The 11,832-nt window shown below is 49.8% G+C and overlaps 1 protein-coding gene across 1 annotated transcript in view; it reads right to left on the bottom strand.

The window, feature by feature from the left end:
• Window positions 1-11,514, bottom strand: part of abca3b (ATP-binding cassette, sub-family A (ABC1), member 3b) — a 41,426-nt gene extending 29,912 nt beyond the window's left edge. Inside the window, 5 exon segments of the mRNA XM_035398703.1 lie at window positions 2,805-2,932; window positions 6,227-6,350; window positions 6,352-6,486; window positions 9,075-9,167; window positions 11,212-11,514. Of these exon segments, the coding sequence (XP_035254594.1) occupies window positions 2,805-2,932; window positions 6,227-6,350; window positions 6,352-6,486; window positions 9,075-9,128 (441 nt within the window). The 5' untranslated portion in view covers window positions 9,129-9,167; window positions 11,212-11,514.
• Window positions 11,515-11,832: the final 318 nt, after the last annotated feature.

Below are 11,832 nucleotides of genomic sequence, written 5' to 3'. Positions count from 1 at the left end.
CCATCGCGGGACCCATTAACGAGACTCGGGGGGAGGGAGCGGTGTGGCAGGAGACGGAATCGTTGCCTTTTAAGAGTCGTCCTGCTGCGGCGGGGGTGGGGGGGGGGGGGGGTGATTGTAATCAAAAGGCGTGGATCGATACGGGCCACCAACAGCAAGGGTTCGGCAAACCCCCCGCGCCCCAAGTTCCATTTCCACGGCTCCAGGACACCCATCACAGTACAAGTCGCCATGGAAACGGCTGTTAATGAGGACAGCCCCTGGATTTTTCCCTTTCAATCAAACGGCGAAGCGATCTCTGTCCCTCTCACACACCTCTTCTGCTCCATCCGCAGCTCTTCCACAAATACTTCTCTGAGCGGAAAAATGGGCTCGCATCGAGTCATCCCCTCCAGCCTGCCCTTCTAGAAAGATCTCCTCACAGATCTTCAAGTTGGTGTATCGTTGCACATTAAGGGCACTATTTGGCAAAATCTCGAGACACTTAAGCTCTGATTATATAAAGAAACGAACAATACCCAACAAAAATAGTCTCTGATTGCCTTGGATTGATCGAAGTGCACTAAAATGTCTGTTTTCTGCTTTGTGCAGATTTCACAGCTGACTATTTAAGCTTGCTTCTTAAGCATAGCTTATTGAGAGACGGATCATGCAACGTGCCTGTTCAGTAACAGGGCTGGAGAAAATGCACCATTCACAGACCAGAACCGGTGATAAATACGGTACTATGTAACGGTTCTAATCCAGCTGGTGAGATCACACGTGCTTTTTGACAAACACTCCTGTATGCTAAAGACTTTGATCCAAGGACTGAAGCGTGTTTTGTTTGGAATGGAGAAGAACCACTGAATTCAAAAATAAATAAAGTAATTCCTGTTTTTTTTCGTATTCCTGAGAGCAACACCGCAGTTCTGTCCTCTGGTACATCACTCTGAATAAGAGCGCTTGCCAAGCCACTGTAGGCAGGGGGTAATCACCCTGCCATACAGGGCCTGAATGTGCATCATGCTGTCCACGCCACACACTGCAACACTGCCTCCAGCTAAACCCTGACCTGGCACACCGCCCCCCCCCCGCCCCCCGGGCGTAGCGCGCGCCCTCACCCGGGGTGCCCCCCTGCGGGCTGTGCTGCTCCGAGGACCCGCAGCTGGAACAGGGGGAACAGGCTGAGCGTGTGCCAGTCCAGGTCGTTGTTGGGTTCAGCTCGGTCTTCTCCTTGGCAGGGGCATTGCGCGGGCTGTACTTGAGCCGCAGGTGGTACTTCACCTGAAGGAGGGAGGGAGGGAGGGAGGGAGAGAGAGAGAGGGGAGAAGAGAGAGAGAGAGAGAGAGGAGGGAGGGAGAGAGAGGAGAGCGAGAAGGGAGGGGGGGAGAGAGAGAGAGAGGGGGGAGGGGGGAGAAAGGGAGGGGGGGGAGAGGAGAGGAGAGAGGGAGTGGGGGAGAGAGAGAGAGGGGGGGAGAGAGGGAGAGGGAGGGAGGGGGAGGGAGAGAGAGAAAGGGGGAGGGGGAGGGAGAGAGAGAGAGAGAAAGGGGGAGGGGGAGAGATAGGGAGAGAGAGAAAGGGGGAGGGGGAGAGAGAGAGAGAGGGGGAGGGGGAGAAAGAGAGAGAGAGAGAGAGAGAGAGAGAGAGGGAGGGGGGAGAGAGAGAGAGAGGGGGGAGAGAGAGGGAGGGGAGAGATAGGGAGAGAGAGAAAGGGGGAGGGGGAGGGAGAGAGGGAGGGGGAGAGAGAGGGAGAGAGAGAGAGAGAGAAAGGGGGAGGGGGAGGGAGAGAGAGAGAGGGAGAGAGAGACAGAAAGGGAGTGAGGTCTCTCTCACGGGACGCTTCAGACTTCCGTATCTCCCAATCAACGTCACATCCTCAGATAAAACTGAGCCTCCACAATGAGAGCTGCATGCTTGTATTCATCCACCCCCGGCAAAGAAAGCAACCAAAACCAGAGAGAGATAAAGAGCAAAAGGAATGAGCGAGAAAGAGAGAAAAAAGCTCATATTAAGAGCGATGCATGAGTCATTCTTTTACAAAAACGTTAAAAAAAAAAAGTTTCATACTGAAGTATAAAATTAGCCAGAGAAGTTTCATTTCCCCAGCTGATCCCTCTGCCAGACTGCAAGACTCTCTTCTGCATGCAAATCAGGGACCCACCCCCCACCCTTCACCCCTCCTGCGCCTGTGGCACTCTCTCCCCCCCCCCCCCCCCCCCCCCCTTCACCCCGCCTGCACCTGTGGCACTCTCTCCCCCCCTTCACCCCGCCAGAGTCTGTGGCACTCTCGCGCTCGACCACAATCCCCAAACTACAGGGATCTTCTTGGTGGGTTAAAACAAAGAGCCCCCCCCCAGTGAGCACGGCGACCATGCCGCAGAGGTCCACACACAGGCCCAGTCTGAGTTTAACAGAGCTGCTCAGTCTGCTCGGTCCACAGGCTTCACCCTTCTTCACGAAAGCAGCATAACACAGGCCTTCTTCTGCCCAGGAGTCATCGAGTCCTCCCCATTTCCCTTGGGGAACCCGCTGCCCCTGATCTAAACACGTCCTCTATCTGTCCTGTGAAGCGCACGCAGCCAATCCAGCACAAGACCCAATTCCAGGTTACAAGCCACTTCACAGGATAAGTGCTTAAAATCTAGAACGCAACCCAATCGCCCCAATGGACACCCTTCTATTATCCAGAACAGAACACAATCGCACCACATGATACACCAGGAAGTAATGACGCTACGTTCGAACGGGAGCCAGGTCCTCACCTTCCGGAAGCTTCTGAAGAGCTCCCCACGCCCCCGGTCACCCCCCCCCCCCTCGCTCACCTGCAGAGGAAGCGCCTCGTCGCTGCGGGTGAAGGTGTGGTCGAACACCACGGCAGCCAGGACCGCTCCAGACTGCGGGTCCCTCCGCACAAAGTCCTCAAACTCCTGCTCCGTCTCGAAGCCGCGGACTGCAGACACACACACACACACACACACATACAGTCACACACACACACACACACACACACACACACACACACACAAACACACACACACACACACACACAGGACCCGACGTTAGCTTGAGGAAGACTGAATACACTTCCCACTGCCCCCCCCCCCCCCCCCCCCCCCCACAGCAGTCCCTCTTATCTGAGAAATATTTCTTCACATTTCCATAACACGTCATAGAAACTAATCAGCACACGTATGTGCATGTGCAGCCATTTAAATAACTGGACAAATTTAGTCCTCAGTGCTGGCTTGTGAACCTGGACACACTGTTGCCAAAAGGACAGCCATGATACACTAATAGTTTATTTAGTGTCAACAAGATTAGCAAAATGTCTGACTCAACAGTATACAGGGCAGGCCCGTGCAGAATGTTAATGCATCAGATAGCCGAGGCGTGCCCACTGACCCAGCCAAGAAGCTACGGAAGCCTTCAGCCAGCTCACTGGAAGCAAAGCTACAGCTACAGTAACTCGATACAGCCAGGATGCATTTCATCCTTAAAGAACTCGGCTATGAATCTGCCAGAAGCAAAGAAGAGCATGTGAGCTCTCTGTTTATCAGACGACAGCTGGCTAACACTTCTCTCTCCTGTTCGTAATGCCGCTTTATCCAAACGACGGCAGTTAGGAATCCCGTACAAAGGGAACTTCTATTCCACAGGAGAGTCAAATGCCCTTTTAAGTTTAAAATGTCCAGTTTGAGCAAGTGTTGCTTTTTCTCTCCGTCGTGGTACATTTTAGAGCAGGCAGTGTGTTGGACGGAGGGGGAAGTGGAGAGGGGAAGGCTCAATAACACCACACACTGAGAACTGGGGGGGTTAATGGAGGCAGAGGGCCGGAGCTGGGAGGCTTGAACTCATGACACAGCTGAGGGCCTTATGACTCAGATAAAACAAACAAACACACACACGCACACAAACACACACACATGCACTTAGACACATACAATCTCACACAAACAGAAACAGAAACGTGTGCACATACACGCTCACACACACAGTGCCTAAAAGACCACGGGGAGGGGGGGTGACCTACATTTCCAGTACACAGGTCAATACAGCCCCGCCCAGCCCTGCCCAGCCCGGCCAGTCTGGGAGTTCAGCTCCAGTACCGTACAACACCGCCCGCCAGGACAAAGGCAGCGAGAGCAGGCAGGCACGGCTCGCTACGCTGCCACGTATTCCTGAACGCAAACACACTGGCAGCACTGCCCCCCCCCCCTCCCCGTTCACATCGGGCTGAACGCGGAACCATCGATATCCCAGAGGGCACCAGGGCGTGCAGCTCTGGGCTTGGTAAACATGTGGGAGGGGCTGGAACTGGGCGAGCAGGCTGGGCTCCTCCCCCTTACTTAGGCGCGTGGTAAGGGGCGGGGCTTGGGCGGGGCCTGCCTCAGGTGTGGCCTCCGCAGCAATGAGATCAAAAGGTTCAGGTAAACAGGTGTGCATTCTTAATGCGCACCTCTGATAGTGTAAAAACACCGGCAGCAGCAGGCATGAGTAAAAGTGGGGGAGGGGTTTCCTTCTCTGTTTCTCGCAGGGGGGACTCATTTGGAATTTTTCCAGCTGAGATTCCATGGTGCCGAGCAGGGGTCTATGGTAACTGTGGTTTCCATGACTCCGGGGACGACACCACGGCAACCCTGCAGCTGTAGCCAGGGACAGGCTTCACCTCAGGGAAGTCAAAAACCGGCGAGAGAGTCGGTTTACAGCGGCCGTCTCGTTTTTCTACCCGTTCGCCCTTTCTGTTCAGGACACAAACACAGCCGTTACAGTCCCTCAGTGTCCTGCCCACGGAGGAGCTGACTCTCACGAGATTACAGAGAGAGGGTAAACACACACACACACACACACACACACACACACACACAAAACAGACTGCATGCACACATACACACACACACACACACACACACACACACACACACACACACACACACACACACAACAGACTGCATACACACACACACACACACACACACAACAGACTGCACACACACACACACACAAAACAGACTGCATGCACACACACACACACACACACACACACACACACACACACACACACACACACACACACACACACACACACACCACACACACACACACACACACACACACACACACACACACACACATAAAACACACCACGTGCACACACACCACATACACAGGCCTCACTGTGATCATTGAGATCAGTTTGCGTGAATACGTCTGTAGCGATCACAAGCTTGCTGCACAGCGAATGCAACAGAAACGCAAGGCAGTGGCTGCGTTTCCAAACCCCAGGTAACCCATGCAATATGCATAGCTTCAATAATTCAATGCTTTCGGTTATTGAGAACGCACACACAAACCAATGCTAAATTCAGCCATCTGGAGTCCACGGCGAAGGCAGTCCGTTTGATGGATGACACAGAACAGTGTGAGTCCTGAGTGAGCCATGCTGGTGACTCACTGCAGTGACCAGCGCACATTACTCTCTCCTCACCAATTAAGACCAATCAGAGAGAGAGAGCGCTCTGACTCACAGGGCACAATCTGCACGCACGCCGAACCTGAAGGACGTCGCCACTACAATGACTATCATCATCATTACTGTTTTTATTGTGACTGACAGGCAGATGAGAGTGCCCTCACCCAAGGGAGCGATACCAATACCAGCATCTGCATAAAAATCCTGCAACGCATTTAAACGGTTATTTAACAGGGGGCAAATCACCTTGCTCCAGGCTAGCGGCTGCGTCTCGCCTGGGACTTGAACCCGCGCACCCAGAATCAAACGGCAGTACGGCGAGCCAGGACACCCTTCACAACACGGCGTACAGCGGTGTGGGGTTCACTCCGCACCGCCGTGGTTATGGAACTAAGTAAGCCAGCTTCCTCTGCTCCACAGCTAAAGGCTAGCGTGAAACCAGACAGCCATTATTGGGATTGCTACAGGTTATTCAGCTAAAAGGTATTTCAAGGACAACTTCGTATAAAACATATGGTACATGTACAAGCACGCATAGCGCACGCGCACGCGCACGCCACAAACATTCGCTAAATGAATTGGTTCCGACAGGTGCGCGAGGCAAACTGACTTTGTTCTGCAAAATTTAACAAGCGAGCGGAAAAGCAACACAAGACCTACAACCACATCAAAAGCCCAGGCAGCACGGTAACCACAGGTTACCATCACTTCCTGCACAAGGCCGGCGCATCACTTCCTGTGGGGCGCAGGCGCATCGCTTCCTGCGGGACTCACCCGAGCTGATGACCCAGGCGCCCAGGCTGCGCTGCACGTCCTTGGCCACCTGGCGCACCACGCTGGCATTGCTGGGCACGTACGCCAGCTGGAAGTGGCCAGGGAGGAGGTGGGGGGGGCGGACCGTCCACAGAGAAGCTGTGGTAGACGGTGGTGTTGGGGTAGTTGATGAAGGGGATCTTCTGGCGCAGCACGATGAGGATGGCGGAGAAGAGCAGGGGGAGGGCGATCTCCACCAGGGTCACGAGGATCTGCCGCTTCTGCGTGGGGGGTGGGAAGAGGGGGGTGTTAGGGTTAGGAGAAGCACACTCTGACAGCCATTCACACATCACATTACATTACACTACACTTAGCAGACACTCTTATCCAAAGTGACTTACGGTCCAGTGGAGAACATCAGTGCTATTCTCAGGATTGTATAAATGCATCACCATGAAGGCACAGAAGGCCCATGTATAATCAGTGAGAGCAATGGCAACCTAACAAACGACAGCTTGTACAGTAACTAAAGAAAACACCACCACACACAGAACCTATATTACTACAACTGTAGCATTATTCAAAGGGAAACCCAAAGAAGGAGAGAGGAGAAAGTGGCGATCGGGGGACCCACGGCACTCTGAGGACGAGAGTCGGAATAGGGGCGGGGCAAAAACGCACAGCGCCAATAACACGTAGCTTTCCACATCACACAAAATGGCCACCGAGGCCTGGAGCTCCGTGAGCAGGCCGGACACAGAGCTGGACCGCCTACAGACCAGCGCTGCTCAGCGCTCCTGAGCCTGGGAAAGCCGGAGGACGACCCCAGAAACACGGAGAGGCCATGACCATCGTATCATCCGCCGCCATTTTAACTGACCAACGGAGCGCTGAAAACTGCACACCCTGCGGGTGTCAGAGGTCGAGACGGGACGGAGGGGCCGGTGTCCTCGCACTCACGCTCACTTCCTGTAAATTCCACACCGCCAGCACCGCCTCGTCCATTATCCCAGCCCCGAATGTAACGGACACCTTTATGATTCACCGCAGATGATTCTACAGCGTGAGCCATATTCCGAGAGAAGTGTATCATCAGCATTCTGGGATGTCAGGAAAAGATGTGTGTTTTAAAAAAATATATATTTTTTTTTTTTAAACGCCGACCTGCTTCTCTCCCAATGACAAGGTGTTCATCCCCCTATCCCCAGGGAGCAGAATTCAGGTTCTGTCCCTGAACATTCTCAAGCTTGTCCCTTCAGACGCTTAAATAAATTCCCTCCGCTGGAAGAGAAGGGGGGTGATGCAGGGGGGACATGTCACAGGCATGTCTGGAGCGATGCGAACACTAGTAACTAGTGACTAGTAAACTATGACACGCAAACATGAGCGCACGCTCATGTACACGAACACAAACACGTGCATGCACTCAAGCGCAAACACACACACACACACGTGCGCGCACACACACACACACACGGATGGATCGCGCGGTCCAAGCCGTCGGGCACCCCCACCACTCGGGCAAAAACAAGTCTATCCGGGTCTTCGGCACTCTTTGTAAGCATGCAGGAATGCCACAGAACAGGTACAAAGTGGCTCTACAGGGATTGGCAGACATGTTGCTAGGCAGTTTATAACTAAAGACACTCTACCACCACCACCCCCCCCCCCCCACCCCCCACTGCAGGAATTGGGCCAAAACACACACACACACACGTGCACACACACACAGACAGGTTATTATCATCAGACCTCACAGTGGCGGGGAACAGCTCATGGAATGGCCGATCCTGCCCACCGTTGCCATAGCAATCTTAGACCATGGCCCACATTTATGAGCTGGCGTTTATCAGCAAGTCCAACGCCCGCACTTACTTAATGTTTGCATTTCAAGTCGCACTTATCTTAGGACAAAGCACTACTGCTGTTAAACTGAACTGTCCCCCTGAATATCGGGCGCATGCTTATATGATCGGGAATGATTCTCTTGAAAAGCATCCATAGGGGAAAAGAGGTAAGCCATCATGCATAAAGTTTATGGAATATCTGAGGTGTGTAGCTAGCATTGTTCCCTGGAAAAAAAAAAAAACACTTAAAAATTGCTTCTTGAATACCAAAAGGACTTTGCCTCCTAATAGACTGGTTTTCTTTTCTTTCTCTTTGATGGACTTTAAACAGTGTCAGGGATTTTAGTTCTGACCATTCCCATAGTCCACACACGAGGTCTAGAGGCCTATTCTGCCCCAACCAGGCTCATGCTAGGGGCGTGTCTGCACACAAGAACTCCCCAGCACATTCTTAAACCTTCACAACAAAAATGTAATTGTAAAAATTATAAATCTCTACTTTTTTTGTCTCGCATCTTTCAAAAATAAACCGCCATACTACGTATAGCCTATATGCTGGGCTTACTCCCCACCTTCAGCCCACACTCACACATGGCAGAAGGGCCAGACCTGCCCCAGGTAACGGTTCAAAACAAGCTTTTATCTTATAAAAGAGCACTGACACTACATCCTGGTGTAATCCTAAACCTCTGCTTGTTTTTAAAGGTCTGACAGTGCACCCGCCATATGTATATGTATCTTTCACTGTATTCAGACCGGGGAGAAGCAGAGAGGGTCACAGAGAAAGATGGGGCCACAGTGCAGAAAGGCTACTCTACAGACTTCCCATCACCCTAAGCTTCTCTCATTTATCAAGTATGAAATCGACTGAAAAGTATGGGGTGACTGCACAAACATTACGTGTATGTGTATGCAAGTGTGTATTTAAAGCAAAAAAAAAAAAGAATCCCTTGCTGTTTCCTGGATTTCCCCCCCCCCCCCTCATTTCTTGAGCATTCCTGTACTGCACATCACTTGCCCACCTGCTGAATGTAGTTCTTCCATAGCAGCAGGCCGAACTGCCGCACCACGGTCATCCTGCAAACAGTGCGTGAAGCCAGCCAATCTCACAGAACCTGGGAGGAGGGAGAGTGCGAGAGGGAGATTAGGATCAAATAAATGTCTTTAAAAATAATGATAAAGTGTTCACACAGCAAAACATCTGATATGAGTCTCTCAGCAACCGGCAACCGGCAACCCCCCCCCCCCCCCCCCCCCCCCCTTAGGAAACTGAGCTGGCCTGAACAAGCCAGAATCACAATTGCGCAAACAGCATGCATGTAAAATTGCAGGCCTCAACAAATCTGAGATTTCACAAAAACAAAACAAAGAAAAAACAACAGTGGCAAAAAAAGAAGAACTCTGATTTCCCAGCATGAAAACATTTAAGAACGGTAAAAAGATTGCACGGTCATGCGGATTGTGACTGGGCCTCAGTGGCTAATCGGGGCAAGAGAATCAAAGGACATTATTTGATGGAACAAATGGCTCTTAGCTGGAAAACTGTCCCACCGAGCGGGGGAAAGCTGAAGATAAAAAACACGGGCAACGAGAACTGAGAGAGCAAAAGACAAACCACTGGGAGAACAGTAGACTGATGCAGAAACACATTTGTTAGTTTGTCAGGGTGGTGAGTTAAATATGTGAGAAAAATATGCAGTTCAACAGGGTTAGAGTGGATCAGCAAGTCCTGAGTTTGGACTGTTGTAAGGAGAGGACAAAATGGCAGTTGGTTGGGTGAAGAATGACACTGTAAACCCCCGCCAGTCACAAACTGAAATTTAAATGGTGCAGCAGGTACTCTGTTCAAAACCCAATCTTAAGTAAATAAGGCACTGCATTCCACTCGGACTCATAAAAAATTGCTATATTTGTTCATGTATTCTCAAAAAAAGGTATTGACCGCTTTGTCTCCTTTTTAAAAGAACTGCGTCGAGACAAACAATTTCGTTGGGGTCCTTCCAGTGTCTCCCACGTTATCCCTGGTCCTCAGCGAATCATGTGCTGCTTGGTCATATGATAGGTGATCGATTAGCGCTTGGTATCAATTGTGTTATCAGGGTCCCACAGACAAATTGGCTGCAAACATGAATAACATGCATATTAAGAATTCAAAATTACTTAAATGAGAACCGTGTGACAACTAATATATGATTACATTTTTCAAAAATATCTATTCCTGTGCAAGTCAGAACAGCAAAGACCCTGGCCGTCTTCAAACGTAGACTGAAGACTCACCTCTTCAAGCTACATCTCACCTCATCACCCCCCACTACCCTCTAACATTTTTTTTTTCTAAAAAAAAAAAAAAAAAAAAAAAAAAATTAGGGTGTACAATTCACACTTATACCTAAGCAAAGTTATACCTATTGTAGCTCTCTTGCAGGAATGTTGTAAAGCACTTGTCTCTGAGTTTTGTAATGCACTTGTTGTAAGTCGCTCTGGATAAGAGCGTCTGCTAAGAACCTATAATGTAATGTAATGTAATGTATGCATTTCTTCACATTTTAAGAAAGCTCGCTTTGATACATGTATGATAACCACAATATGAGATTTGTGCGCTGCAGAACTAGCAAGCTGACGTGGACCTTAACTCAGGATCACTAATCTCGTTAAGATGTGCGCGAGGTATACTATATTCATTACTTATCAGGCGAACAAACACAATCATGATTAATTTCTTCAAACGATTAACGATTAGTAGGCCCACACACGACATAATATTATTTATGCTCTAAGCGTTCTAGGTAATTGCCATTGTTGCGTCCGTAGGCTACTGCCAGCTGGCTAACTATTAATATGCATTGACTGTTTTACACGATAACTGACAAAAACAGCGAATGTAACGGTTTTTGTAGGCACGATGTGGTCATCAGGCTACACAGCTAATCATTATTGTATCCACCTGTCTTTTCTGCAACACGTTCACTTCAAGCTCTTCGGCCTTAACCGATTGGATGAAATGTCCGTCAGTCCCTTTCCACAGATTTCAGGAACAAAACAAAATATATTTTGCATATTGTATTGTATTACTATTCATACAGATCTGTTACTAAGAGTATCGAGAGAGATAACGTGCGTAGATCTATATAACATAAAACGTCTGTAAGACAACCTTACCTTACGGATGTGCCGTCAGTCTATTGAACTTCATGGGATGTCTTTTCCAGTCGGCGTTGAAAAAATCCCTTTTTATATTAGCGCTGCTTAGCATTCGAATTTATCTTACTTAAAACATCTGAATATAGCTTCGGGGTGCTGTCCTCGTACGCAGACGATGCCCAACAAAGGTTTTGGTCTTTAAATTTCAGTTATGGATAATGACATTGCACCAAGCGCCGGCAGAGCCCCTATTCATTGTGCAGATGAGACAATCGTCAACACAAGAGTCACGTGATCTCCCTGGAAATTTGCCCTGTGTCACGTGACCAGAAACCAATACCTTCAACTTTGTGAAATGGTCGTTATTAAACAATACGCAGTCATCTCATTGGTCGACATACAACACTTGCCCTGTTTACTTCAATTACCGTTGAGTGTGCAACGAGTTACGGTTCCTGTGTCAGTTTTGAGGATAGAATGGAGATTCTTGCTTGCTACTTAACTCATCTTGTTTGCGTGATACCGAATATTTTAATTATGTGAAACCAAATGATAATTTATAACTAATTACGGACTCACTTATCTGGCCGTATGAATGTAACATATCGCCAGTTGATATTAACATGTTAATTTGAGGAA

The sequence above is a fragment of the Anguilla anguilla genome, chromosome 17 (genome assembly GCF_013347855.1).
Source record: "Anguilla anguilla isolate fAngAng1 chromosome 17, fAngAng1.pri, whole genome shotgun sequence".
Classification (NCBI taxonomy): Eukaryota; Metazoa; Chordata; class Actinopteri; order Anguilliformes; family Anguillidae; genus Anguilla; species Anguilla anguilla.
The sequence above is the reverse complement of the archived record's forward strand: the minus strand, read 5'-3'. Positions and strand labels throughout refer to the sequence as shown.